General features: G+C 37.0%; 1 protein-coding gene across 1 annotated transcript; it reads right to left on the bottom strand.

Annotated features, from left to right (window-relative positions):
• Positions 1 to 4,134: 4,134 nt before the first annotated feature.
• LOC306852227 (BMP and activin membrane-bound inhibitor homolog) lies at positions 4,135 to 8,196 on the bottom strand. The gene is made up of 3 exons (XM_079388932.1): positions 7,766 to 8,196; positions 5,810 to 6,091; positions 4,135 to 5,027 (listed from the first exon to the last, which is right to left on the bottom strand). The coding sequence occupies exons 1-3, from the start codon at positions 7,830 to 7,832 to the stop codon at positions 4,600 to 4,602; spliced, it is 777 nt and encodes a 258-aa protein (XP_079245058.1). The 5' UTR covers positions 7,833 to 8,196; the 3' UTR covers positions 4,135 to 4,599.
• Between the last annotated feature and the right edge of the window lie 4,622 nt (positions 8,197 to 12,818).

Raw genomic sequence — 12,818 nt, 5'->3', positions numbered from 1 at the left:
GCTTCCGGCAATTGTTTGATTCCAAACATTTTTCAAAAGAAAGAAACTCTTACATGTTTGGAACAGCCTGAGGGTAAATGATAACTGAATTTATTTTAATTTTTGAGTGAACTATCCCTTTAAAATATTTGTGGAAAACATGATGAATTTTTCAGGATTCTTTGATTAACAGAAAGTTTAAAAGAATAGAACTGGACTAAAAATGTTTTGTATGAATGCTGTCTTGTTCGATCACATTAATGCACCCTTGCTGTAATGATCAATAATATAAAAATATATGAATGGTTAACAAGCCTAGTCAATGGGCTTAGTCAAGTTTCATGTTATTAACCTCTTGAAAAAATGTATTTAAAGGCCAAAAGGAAGTGCTGGGGTGCATCCATGTCGGCGCTTTTCAATGGCAGCGTAGCAAAGACAGAAGACTGAGAGACACAGACTGCTCTTCTTTCAGTGCTGTAATCCAGGGCTCTGCACTCACAATACGCAAACATTATATCTCTGCAGGAGGCCTCAGGCTACGGCTGCCAAACCAGGGTGTGTGTCACAGTTTAAAAAGAAGAGAAGGAAAAAAAAAGATAAGAGGCTCTTCGGGCCAGGAGCCAATTCTGTCTGTGAAATCCATTATTAGTCTCAAGCATGCACGCAACCATTAGCTTTTTTTTTCGAACTCTTTCTTCCATTCTCACCTTTGTTTTGATGATTTTCTTTTCTCCCTCCCACTCAAATTCATTGTAGGAAATTTCAACCATTTTAGCAGTGTGTCTACATTTATAAAGACTCGACGCACGGTATTGCCAAATCTTCACAACAATCTGATTGAAGAAAACATCCTGACTTAAAAACCAGGTGAGGTCAGATCTTAAACTAGAGCAAGGTGTTAGTTTAATTTATGCTCATAACTTGAGTGACGATCATATGAGAAAGTAAAATGTGTGCAATCTCATCTATAGGAATTTCTGAAGGAGTTTCTTCCACAATCTCTTCAGTATCACCACACACTCGATCCCAGGGGCCAAAATCTCTCCCTTAAGCTTGACTGAGATAAACCTGGCTCCATTAGTCCAGAGACACTGAGTGGGGTCACTGCCATTTTTAGAAAACTTTTAGACAGACAGACAGACAGACAGACAGACAGACAGACAGACAGACAGACAGACAGACAGATAGATAGATAGATAGATAGATAGATAGATAGATAGATAGATAGATAGATAGATAGATAGATAGATAGATAGATAGATAGATAGATAGATAGATAGAAACATTTGCATTATTATTTTTAGATGTAAACCTAATCTTGACATTTGTGTAAATGTTTAGAGTTGAGAGGTAGATGAGGACATCGTTCCGGTTTGTGTTTTGTGAACTTCAAAGCGTGTCTCTCGGCTCTTTGAGTTGTTCAAATATTTAGGTTCTGTGTCCAGTACATGCCTGTCACTTGACTTTCCATGACAACTGGTTTCTTCCAAGTTCTGCTTGCGTAAATAAGCAATGTGGGATGACATGTTGTGCTTGTTTGTTGGGAGTGGCCTGGTTTATTTCACTGGTAGAACTAATAAATAATCAAGCAAGGTAAGGAGAAGAAGTATAAATATGTGAATATGATAAATGATTTGATGGTTATGACAATCCAGAACAATTCCAAAGACAAAGAAAATGCATGCGTTTGACGGATGTACCTGATGTAATCAAATGAGCTAACTTGTTTGGCTAATGATATACAGTAATTATCAGATTGTTTCTAACAATGGCACAAGGCCACAAAATAATTTACATTTTAAAATCGAATATTATCTATGTGAAGGAACTATGTCCAGAGGCTACATAGGGAGGAGGCCTCAATAAAGCTGCACTGCTGAATAGGAAGAAAGCAATGGCAGTTTGACGTCAATTCAAAACAAATTAAGCTTGTAAAGGAGGCTCAGTCAGTGCCCTTGTTAAATTTGCATGTTAATACAAACGGCCAGACTGACTACTGCCACGACAATGAGTGATGCAAACACACCTCATGCTGCTTTTATGTTTTTTTTTTAACAAACTGCGTTACAGCATCTCATTCAAAACAACCTGCATTCACTGATTCTTCATTTAATAAAATGTAAATACAGCCAGATGACTGCAATTACTAAAAAAAAAATTCAATAAGTCAGTAACATTTAAGTAAATTATTTGGAGACACATTTAAGTAAAGCACATTTCATCTCAGAAGCAGGTGATTGGCCAGAGTGAAGCTGAGAACACAATGAGATCATTAGCTCGTCCAAACTCTCAGGCTTTTGTTATCATTAACCGAGCGCTAATAGTCCAGGGGGAGGCTAAGCTCACTAATGCTAGCGCCTGTTAAGTGCCAGCTAATGGCGTATTCCTGGGGTCCTGATATACAGCAAGGTCAGCTAAGACGTGACGTGGGAGAGAGAAAGAGAGAACAGACGTGAGAGGAAGCTGCTGACAGGACAACATGCTTTAGTCAGGGACAGGGTAATACTGAGTCAATTAAATTAATTAAGTTCAATGTATTATATTATCATGTCTTTATGGCTTTGTTATAGAGCTTTTCGAAGGAATGTGCTTTCAATCTTTTTTTAAACTTGTTAATTCTACAGTGTAGTTTTCTATTATAATACAGTTTTCTGTAATGCTTTGAATAAACTTGATTTGATATTTTTTAAACATTATAAATCTAGATCTTCAAAATCAAGGAAATATACTGAATTAAATTCAAGTTCTGTGATTCAGCAAATAAATTTTCAACCCACACATTTGGAACTGCTCATATACTGTGACCTCAATTTTTTTTCTTAGAACTAAGTTCACTTTTAAAAGCCAATATTGCAGTGCCTTTTAACTAAAATATTTCCAAGTGTTTCCAGGTGTCATTTATCACATTAACTATGCACATGTGTCACTAATGGTTTACAACCAGAAAGTGTCACAATTTCTTTGTCTTAATTTTTGAACATTATTTCTATTGTTGTACATCTAACTTCTTTTTGTGAAGTGTTTTGCAGTGCTTGAATTTTGTTTCTTTCAAATATAGTTTATATTTTGCTATCTAATGCATTCAGACATTACGTGTAATTAATAAATACTCTCTGCAGCCACTTTATATAAACCTACGGCACTTTTTTGCCTTTGAAAAATTAATTTCATGACTTAAAGAACTTTTAACCCTTACGCTGTGTTTTGTGGTCATTTTGACCTAGAGAAGATTTAATTTTCCAAAAATGCTAATGTTATTACATAACTGAACCCTTGTTGATTCTAAGCTCTAAGATGTCAGTTTTTTAGTAAACATTGCCAAAATTATCCACAAATAAAGGTTTTTTCACTCAAAACTGAAGTGCATAAACTCATCTCAATGAACCCTGATTTGTCAGTTCCAAAAATTATACAAAACCTGAGCTAATTGAAAGAAAATATGTTGACAAAGAGACTGAAAACCAAGATTTTGTGATAATATATAAGGAGATTAACAAGCATTTTTTAAAAGACTCGGAACACCATATTAGGTTAAGGATTTTCAGCACAAGGGTTAATATTATTTTAAGAATGTTATTTGTTTCTGAGTCGATTTGACCAACAATCCTCTGAATAAGAGAAGGAGCTGTCACATGGAGCCTATGCTGTAAACGTCCACTGCAATGAACAATATTACAGAGGAATGTTAGCAATTGCTGCTGGTCTTAAGGACACTTTAGTGTATAAGCTGCATGCATATTTTCAAAGTAGGTCAAAAAAGTTTCTCAGTTCTCAAATCTGCCTGTGATTTGTGGATTGTAATGTCAAGCCAGAGTGCATACAAGCAAATTACTGTGTTCAGCGAGTGCAGGCGAAGGACTCTGAACTCACAGCTTACCGACATTCCCTCACTTACTAAATAAATACTCGCTCTACCTCCAGTATTAATCCCAAGAGAGCAGCCGAGAGAGCCAGAGACGTAATGTGTCCCTTTTGGAGGGGTTTCAGAGATGACGCAGTCAGATGAAGGGCACTACTTTAGAACAAGGCCCCTGTGTCAGTTTCCCTGCTACTGACTGACCTTAACACTCAACAAACACACACACACAGAGGTAAAGATACAATTACACAAATGTGTTTGATAATGAAATCATAAGCAGAGGCATGTGATTTGTTACAGTCAAGATTGGTTCCTTTATTCATACAATTTGACTACAACAAGTCTTATTGTACCCTGGTGTCAGTGTAAAATTCTTCAAAAAAGCTGCTTCGAATGCAACTTTCCAAACATCCCATAGTCATCTAGTCCGTTTTATACAAATGTGCAAAATAAGACCGTCTTTACGAATCCTTCAGTCTTCAGTGTCATTCCAGGATCCACAGGACATGGCTCGGTAGGGAAGGGGTGGGACTTTCAGTCCTTAGCCCCGCCCCTTTCATATTCACCACAGCCCCACAGTGACCGGCCATTCTAATTCAAGTAAAGTGCTCTTTTGAGAAAACACAAAGATTTGCGTCCTTGAAATTTCTTCGCTCTCCATGGAGACAATAAAATAACACGCTGAGCGGGAATGATAATAAAATTACGACAGCAAACTACACAGTTACCCTTTCGTGCCCTAGCAAGGAAGCTCCGAGTAGTCATACGAACTCCAGCTTGCCATGTCCCGTGTACATCCCCCAGTGCACAAGAGATAGGAGACGTTCGCCTCCGCTTCCTCCTCCTGTGCACAAATCCGTCTGCCGCAGCTTATCACAGCCCAGACAGCAGTTCTCATGTCCCGTTACCGGCACCATGCATTCCAAGTCCAACTTGGCCACGTGGCCTTTCTTGGCGTGGTGGTGTCCATGAAAACTGTAATGCAGGCGAGACAGCATCTGTTGGCGCTGGGCCTGGAGACGCTTGTTTTCGCTACGAAGCATTCGCAAGGCCAGCATAATCAGCAGAACCAGGATAAGCCCACCCGCGATGGGAACCGCTATCACTGCCGCCCGGAACCACACCTCTTTAGCGGATGCTAACTCTTGCACCCTTGTGATCAGGTTCTGATTGGAGCTGTAGTATCGGTCTAGATAGAGAGAGAGAGCATGGTGAGAACAAAGTGAGATTTGTAGCTTAGGGAATGAAAAAACAGCATGAGGTTTAACACTAACGTGTTACGTTTATACTTGTTCCACTCTTTTTAATATCTCAGCGCACCTTTTTCATTAAACAGGATTATATTTATGTGCTTTGAGCCGTCTGTCAAAGGACGCTGCGAGAAGCACATTCCAGCACAGTGGGAACGTTTCATGATCCACGTGCAATAAAAAGTATGTGATCTGAATCCAAGTGCTAAAAGGTAAACTGACGGTTACCTGCAAACTCGCGCTGCACTGGAAACCATTAAATATCAGCCTGCAGTTTGGAGCCGTGAGAACAGTAAAAGTCAATGTGTGTGCACGTGTATGTTTGATACTAAAGTATGTGTCACAAGGGTCCTGTTTGCACAGGATTGACGTCAGACATCAGTAAAGATAGTAACCTACTTCGATTAGATAAAAAAATATCAACGTATAAAAGGAATCACTGTGTCCTATTAAATACCCGATGGTCCGTACTAAAATAGGAAATCTTATAAAGGTTAACAACGAAAGGACTCCACTGACTTTCATTGTAAGGACCAAAAAATATATTTAAAAAAAATATGTTTATGTTCCACAGGAGAAAGTCGGACATACAGATCGGAATGACAAGTAAAATGTTTTCATTTTTGGATGATCTATCTCTTTAAACCGTAAAACAAACAGCTAACATACAATACAATCTATTCATACAGCTTTTGCTTTTAGCCAAATTTGTGTATCTTACCTGTCGAATCACCTCGAGGGTGCGTGAGGTCATGCAAACCTCTGTAGTTACACATATCATCATGACAACACTCTACAGGAGAGGAGCTTCCACTGGAAACATCCACATTTTTGCTGGAGCACACGTCTGCTGAGTTTAATAGCGTATCTACACAGCCGTGTGTTAGAGGTGAGTTTGTGTTTAGTGGGTCCAGGACCTTGGTGAAGCAAGCATTGAGCTCCGATTTACACATGTATCCAGTGGCAACGCAGTGCGGTGCATCACAGTAGCACCTGATCTCTCCTGCAAAACAGAAAAGTCAGAAAAGGTTTGTAATAATTGATATCACTGACATTAATGCACCATCTTGGATATATTAAATCATTAAACAACAGTCCTGATGTACTTCCAGGAAACTCTGAACTTTCCAAGGATTCTTGACACTAATTCTGTTAGCATTTTAGACCAGAACCAACAACTGCAACTAAAAACTTGCCTGGTGTTGCGTGGGAACGCTGAAATTCCCATCACATCCATTCCAACAGAAATTGAGCATTTTATTAGAGAATTAAACTGTTTATTACTAAGATTTCAAGTACTGGTTAACTTTTTATTACCAGGATAGCATTCTTCACTTTACCAAAGACTATGTTTGGGAAAATGAGCAACTAAAACTTAACAACTTACATGTTAGGCTAGAGGAAGGCAAAAAGAGACAGGACTAACACAGCACTGTGACTAGTGTTTGTGTCAGAACACTAATATGTGGCAATTTCTGTTTAACTTTTAGTTAGGGATCATTTTAGTCTGTCTTATAAAACAGGAACCGTGTAGCTTATAATTAGTGCTTTGTTTGCCAAAGTCAATTTCTTTCAACCCAAATGGAAACTTGTAAAGGGGGGTGAGACCCTGGCATTAAGTCGAAGGATAACTTTTAAAGGGACAGTTCACCCAAAAATGAAAATTCTTTCATTTACTCGCACTCGTGTTGTTTTATAACTGTATGGCCTTCTTTTATCTGTAGAACACAAAAGGAGATGTTGAGGACCGACAGCCATCAGTCGCGGTTCATTTTTATTGCATCTTTTATTAATACAATGAAGGCGAATGGTGACTGGAACTGTCACTCTGCTTAATATCTAATTTTGTGCGCCAAAGAAAGTCATACAGATGAAAAACGTGAAAGAACACGCAAAGTATTGATTGTTTAACATTTCGCGTTTGTATATTGCTGTTAAACTGCAGGCCATTTCAGTTCATCATTAATACCAATCGCCAAACTACCACTGCGCGTGCATGTGAAACAAAACACATGACACGAACACAAATAAACACGGCCTTTATGTTGTTGTAAGCTGCTTGTGTACACTGTCCAAAGCTGAAGTTACAGGTCATCTCATTAGTGTAAGTTCTTCTTATCAGATAGGCTAAATGAGTTTATTATTTATTTGATCTCTGATGGTGATGCTTATTTAATAATGCATAGAAACTAACCATAGCACTTGCAAATTAAAGTTTAACAAATGCCCAGAAAATAATATAGCTGGTTTATAAAGCATTATTAGACGACCTTAGACCAGCCAAAATAGATTAAGATGTTTTTTGGAAACATCTTAGCGGGTCAACCAGACTTTAGCAACACATTTTAAACTGGAACAGGCTTAAGCTCGAATTCTTCTTCTTCTTCTTCTTGTCTTTTTTTTCTCCCTACTGAAACTATTTATGAAACGCTAGATTTGAAAATGGACGACTGAAGCCAAATGCAGATAAAGTTATAAATAAAGGTCGTTAGCGCACAGTTTTTAAGAATGAAATAAACGTTTTATAATTGTTTACGTATTGTTAGCGTTAAATAAAATTGTAGCCACGCGTTGAGACATATTTTTTCTTCAGCAAACAAGTTGAGAAATGTATATATAAGGACTGTTAAGTTTTGTGCATGCACTTTTAGAAACGACGACATCATCTGAGTCTTACCTTTCGTGAGAAGAACAGCCATCGCAACGAGTTCCAGCTGAAACCAGAGAGAAACAAGGCGATCCATTTACAACTGCTTTTCCTGTGGCAGGACCCTCCGAATGGTTTGAGGACGTGTTACATGTGTCCTACATTGATTACTGCATTCCCAGGGATCTGTGAACCTCGCTGTATCCAAAAACAAACGGGAACAGAAAGGCTGTGTCTTGCTCCATCAGAGACCAACTGCTGAGATCAGAACTACAAAAACATTCCTTGTGCGTAACCAAACCAATCCGTCATACAGGAAACACGAATATATACACACAAAACGGATTCGTGAAATAATACAAAGAAAAATCCAAAAGAAATTAGATTTGGACAACTATCTTCGATCATGGAGCAGCGGCTCACTGGCCGGGGAAGTTTCACTGGATCACTTTTGGGAGCAGTGTTGCCACGCCCACACGAACGTTTATTGGTCTGCTTTGCTGGTTCATTTGCATACACCGTCCTATTGGCATTGGTATTGGTTCACGCAGCGGTCATACAATTCCGCCTACAGATGCTGAGACAGACTCGCATGATGAGGCAGGTAGCAAGAAAAAAATTATAATAGCATAATGGTTATTAAAATGGGAGCTGGTGTGGCTGGTTATGAAACAAAAACCTTAGATTTAAGATTTAAAGATCCCTATCAAAATCATTAAGATCTTAATGTTTGTCCCTGAGGATAGAATTAATAATGGATTTTATTTTATTTATTTATTTTTGAGAAACGCGTTAAACTCTGTTTCAGTGCTTTGTCAGCTGTATGACAGTGTTTCCCAGGCTGCTGGAGGTGGATACTGCTGGCCTGCACTAGAGAGTGGATGTAGGCGGGTCGGTTAGAGAAATTAGCAATCCAAAGAGGCACATGGCGCCAGCGAGACGACACAGACAGACAGTGACACTCAATTACCCCCCAGACAATCCCATGCAAAACACACAGAGCACAACGATCGATATCTCAACTGCCCTACCCGCCCTAATGTGAGCACTTTGGTCAGGGCATGTGCTTCACAATTGAAGGCATTTCGGGCAACCTTGAACCATAAATAAACAAATACATTTTCTACAAATATAACCAAGTGATGCAGTAGGCTATTTATACAAACATTTAGACACACCCATCAAAAGTAGGCTACAATGTCTTTTATTTTAATCATTTTGAAATAAAACTAAATTCATAGGCTAATTAAACAACTTTTTGGTTAAAAAAATCATATGTCATTGATATGAAAAATCTGCATGAAAATCTGTGAGGTTACAGGCTAATGCGGCTTATTTAAACTACATAACTTTTGTGCATTTAACTATTTTGTTGCGTATAATATTTTGTGTATCTCTCTCTCTCTTTATTTATTTACTTGAAAAGTGAAAAGGTTAAAGATGTAATTGACTTGATAAAAAAATCATTTAGATGTCACAATTTTGGGGTTACAATTTTTGCCCCTACACCCTTTTCTTTTAAATAAAACTGGGCGTTTATGATTTTTTTTTTTTTTTTAATCTAACAAATTCATAACAGCATTAATTTCAAAAATCGCCAGATCCCTTTGTTGGAAACGTTAGATGTTAACATGTTGTTCAGATGTAATATGCTTATATGCTTTTATTTATTTCATTATTAATTTTTTGAGGCAAGTTTAATGGATATTAATTATAATAGGCTGATTAACTAAATCAAAACAGATTTTGTACACACACGCACACACACACACACACACACACACACACACACACACACACACACACACACACAATATATATATATATATATATATATATATATATATATATATATATATATACAGTATATATATATATATATAGTGTGTGCGTGTGCGTGTGCTTGTGTAGTGTGTGTGTGTGTGTGCATATATATATATAGTTGGTGTAGGGCAATAGCACACACAGTTTGTTCAGTATAAAAACCATTACGCCTATGGAGAGTCCCCATAAACCACAAAAACCAACATGTGTGTGTGTGTGTGTGTGTGTGTGTGTGTGTGTGTGTGCATGTGTGTGTAATTTGCTGTGGTTTATTATTTCGAAAGGTATAGTGACGGACGGCAGTGGTGCAGGGACAGGGAAGTGTTTGATGATGAGAGACAGACTGGGAGACGCTCACATCTGATAGACGGCCATCGATTCAGTGTCAAAGGCTAAAGACAAGCCACTCCGCTTCAGGGGACACATTCAGAGACCTACAGAAATGACCGGATTGACAGCAATTATCCTAATTGTTGGTAATTTCACAGAGGCGCCAGTTCAAAACCAGTCCTCCCTTCAAATGGCGAGATTCACACCTCCACAGACTCATCTGAGAAACTGCCGATACTTCTAATGCTCCGGTGAGCTGTTTGAAGAAAAACCTACATTTTTCTATCGTTGTTCATTTGACCCACCTATAGCTAATTCAGAACATTACCTTTAATGTTTAGTAATTTCGCTATGAATAATGACTATTCAGCAGTAAATCACTCCAAAGAACAATTTGTTCTCCTAATTATGAGGAATCACGAGATGATCTGGAATACAGTAATCATGACTTTCATAATAAGCCAATATCAGTCTAAATGTTCTCATGCACATTACAATCATTTAGCAAATGGGACGTTTTTCGTAGAGTAGTTAAGGTAGTTAAGTCGGCCAACAACTTTATTTATTTTTTTACTTTTTTTAGGCAAACATGTTTGTAATAAAATTCTGTTAATTAACATTTCAAAGTCTTTCTGTTTGAGTGATCAGGTGCTGCCCTCTTGTGTCCATGTTCAGGGTTCCAAAGCAATCACTTACCAAAACAGTGAGAATTGGTGAAGAAACTGTACTGACATTTGCTAGCACATGAAAGGATCATATATACACAGGGTCTAAAACTAACTTTTTGCCACACCTGCCAATGGCCATGAAACCATTTTTACTGGCCATGAAACTCTTTTTGCAAAAACTGGCATTTATTACAACTACAATGACTAAACATATTTACAATGTTTTTAATTTGTCCTTTACTTTACTTACAAGAAAAAACAAACATTTGAGGGCCGGATTATCGAAATGAAAATTTGAAGGGGGTGGGCGCCATCTCAAACTCTTTCTGGGGGACCTATAAAATTAGAAATTAAATTGAAATTTAAAATCTATAAAAGGTTAACATTAGTGCGGTCTTGTCAATTGATTTAAAAAAGTAAAAACACATTTCTCTGTAATTAATCATGATTAATCACATATTTATATTGTCGTAATTTCACATTGAACCTCTAAATGAATGGAGAAACAACATAAAGATAGTATATTTTAAATATGTTTTTAATGGCATCTTTTTACAAAGTAGCCTATTAATAATGAAGCATTAATACCAATACTGCTACTGGTGTCTCTATTAAATGCATTTTCCATCAATTTTACCTATTAATTATAGCCATTCAACATTACAGTATAATTGAAAGCCATTATTTTTTACATTTAATAGGCTCTGAAATATGAAGTGATTTTAAAACAATCTTCAAAATAAACTAAATTATATATGCATAAACTATACAGATTAATCTTTATTCAGCTACAAAAGTTAATCAGCGACTAGAGCAGTCTAGTGATTTCTCTTTTTCTTTTGTTCTTTAATTTAGCACTTGGCGAGTGTTAATTTTAGGCCCTTTATATACATGATTACAGGGGCCACTTTATGCTAATTTGGCTCAGCTGATCAAATCTGATAGAAATGGCCCAACCCTTAAACTATACAATTTGAAATAGCTCTACTACACTACACCGATAAAAAGGAATATAAACAAGCGCCAACTGCCATGGGTTTTTCTCCCTTTACAGTTGAAGTTTATTCCCTGCCAGCAAGCTGTGTTGGCCCACATCTGGCCCGCATGGATTTCACACGGGCCAGATGTGGGCCAAAACTATGTTGCTGTCTGGGTTAGCAGTAGATGCCAGTAGAATAGCTAACAAACTATCATCAGCGTATTTTTAGACTTTCACCAACCTTGTCATGCTTTAAAGGAGAGTTATAAATATGTTTATGAAATCATAGAACATTTGATGTCGAGTTACTCAGCATGCTCACATAACCAACTCTTCACATCTCAAGACCTCAAACTGAGGCACATCTGAGTCCTATAGGGAAATCTGCTTAGAACTGGTTGGTTTTATTAGTCGAGAGGCATTTAAAGGCCATATCTGTTCCAACTCCTCGTTTCTTTTTGACCAGTCCACTTCACAAAAAGCAGTATGACATTTTTTTTTAGTAAATTTACTGTATGTTTTTATATTTTAAAGTATAATCTCTCTTTTTTTTTTAAAATCCATGGGTAGGCCTTCAGATGAATTATCAGGACAGACGTAGAACACAGGCCAGGTAACTTCTGTCCAGATCTGATGCCGTTTAGAACGGAAAACCAAATAAATTCGTCTTGTTAGGACAAAGACAGCAAATATTAACAAACCTGTAATCTGCAAACACTGACTCCTAGTTGTCATAACAGCGGGAAACTTCCCCCAAAAGTATATTAAAATCTTGTACGTTTTACTAGTTTACTATTTTATCTAGATAAACTAACTTTAAAATTTCATGTTAATTAAATGCCACACGCAAAGTGAGGCATCACATCATAATTTACAGTACAAGTGTTATTCCTGTATTATTTATAGTATTAATATTTAGAATTTTATTAACTTGGTTACAGGCTGGTCATATATGTTTTCTCAATATTTCTATTTATTTTCATTAGTTGTAGTCATTTTAATATTTAAGTTTGTGCCTAGAAGCATTACCAATTTTTGCCAAGTCTATATTATATTTTTAAATGAACCCATTAATAGTTTTAGTTGTCAACTCTGTATGAACAATAAATATTCTTTTGAGATCTGCTTTTAAAGTGCTATTAAATTCTTTTTAAAGATGAAGAGTGGTAGATGACAGCAAACATAATCTAAATGTGAAAATAAAGGTAAAGAACATGAACATTTAAAATATCCAATATCAACTGATATGCTTAATGTAAACCAAAGTGTACAACCTAACTTT

Source organism: Barbus barbus (genome assembly GCF_936440315.1).
Source record: "Barbus barbus genome assembly, chromosome: 32".
In the NCBI taxonomy this organism is placed as follows: Eukaryota; Metazoa; Chordata; class Actinopteri; order Cypriniformes; family Cyprinidae; genus Barbus; species Barbus barbus.
The sequence above is the reverse complement of the archived record's forward strand: the minus strand, read 5'-3'. Positions and strand labels throughout refer to the sequence as shown.

Bases quoted from the DNA above. Each gene is read 5' to 3' on its own strand.
- LOC306852227 (XM_079388932.1), bottom strand. From the start codon at position 7,832: ATGGATCGCCTTGTTTCTCTCTGGTTTCAGCTGGAACTCGTTGCGATG. The intron at 6,092-7,765 runs GTAAGACTCAGA...TCTGTTTTGCAG, and splicing joins GGCTGTTCTTCTCACGAAAG to GAGAGATCAGGTGCTACTGT. The intron at 5,028-5,809 runs GTAAGATACACA...CTCTCTATCTAG, and splicing joins CCCTCGAGGTGATTCGACAG to ACCGATACTACAGCTCCAAT.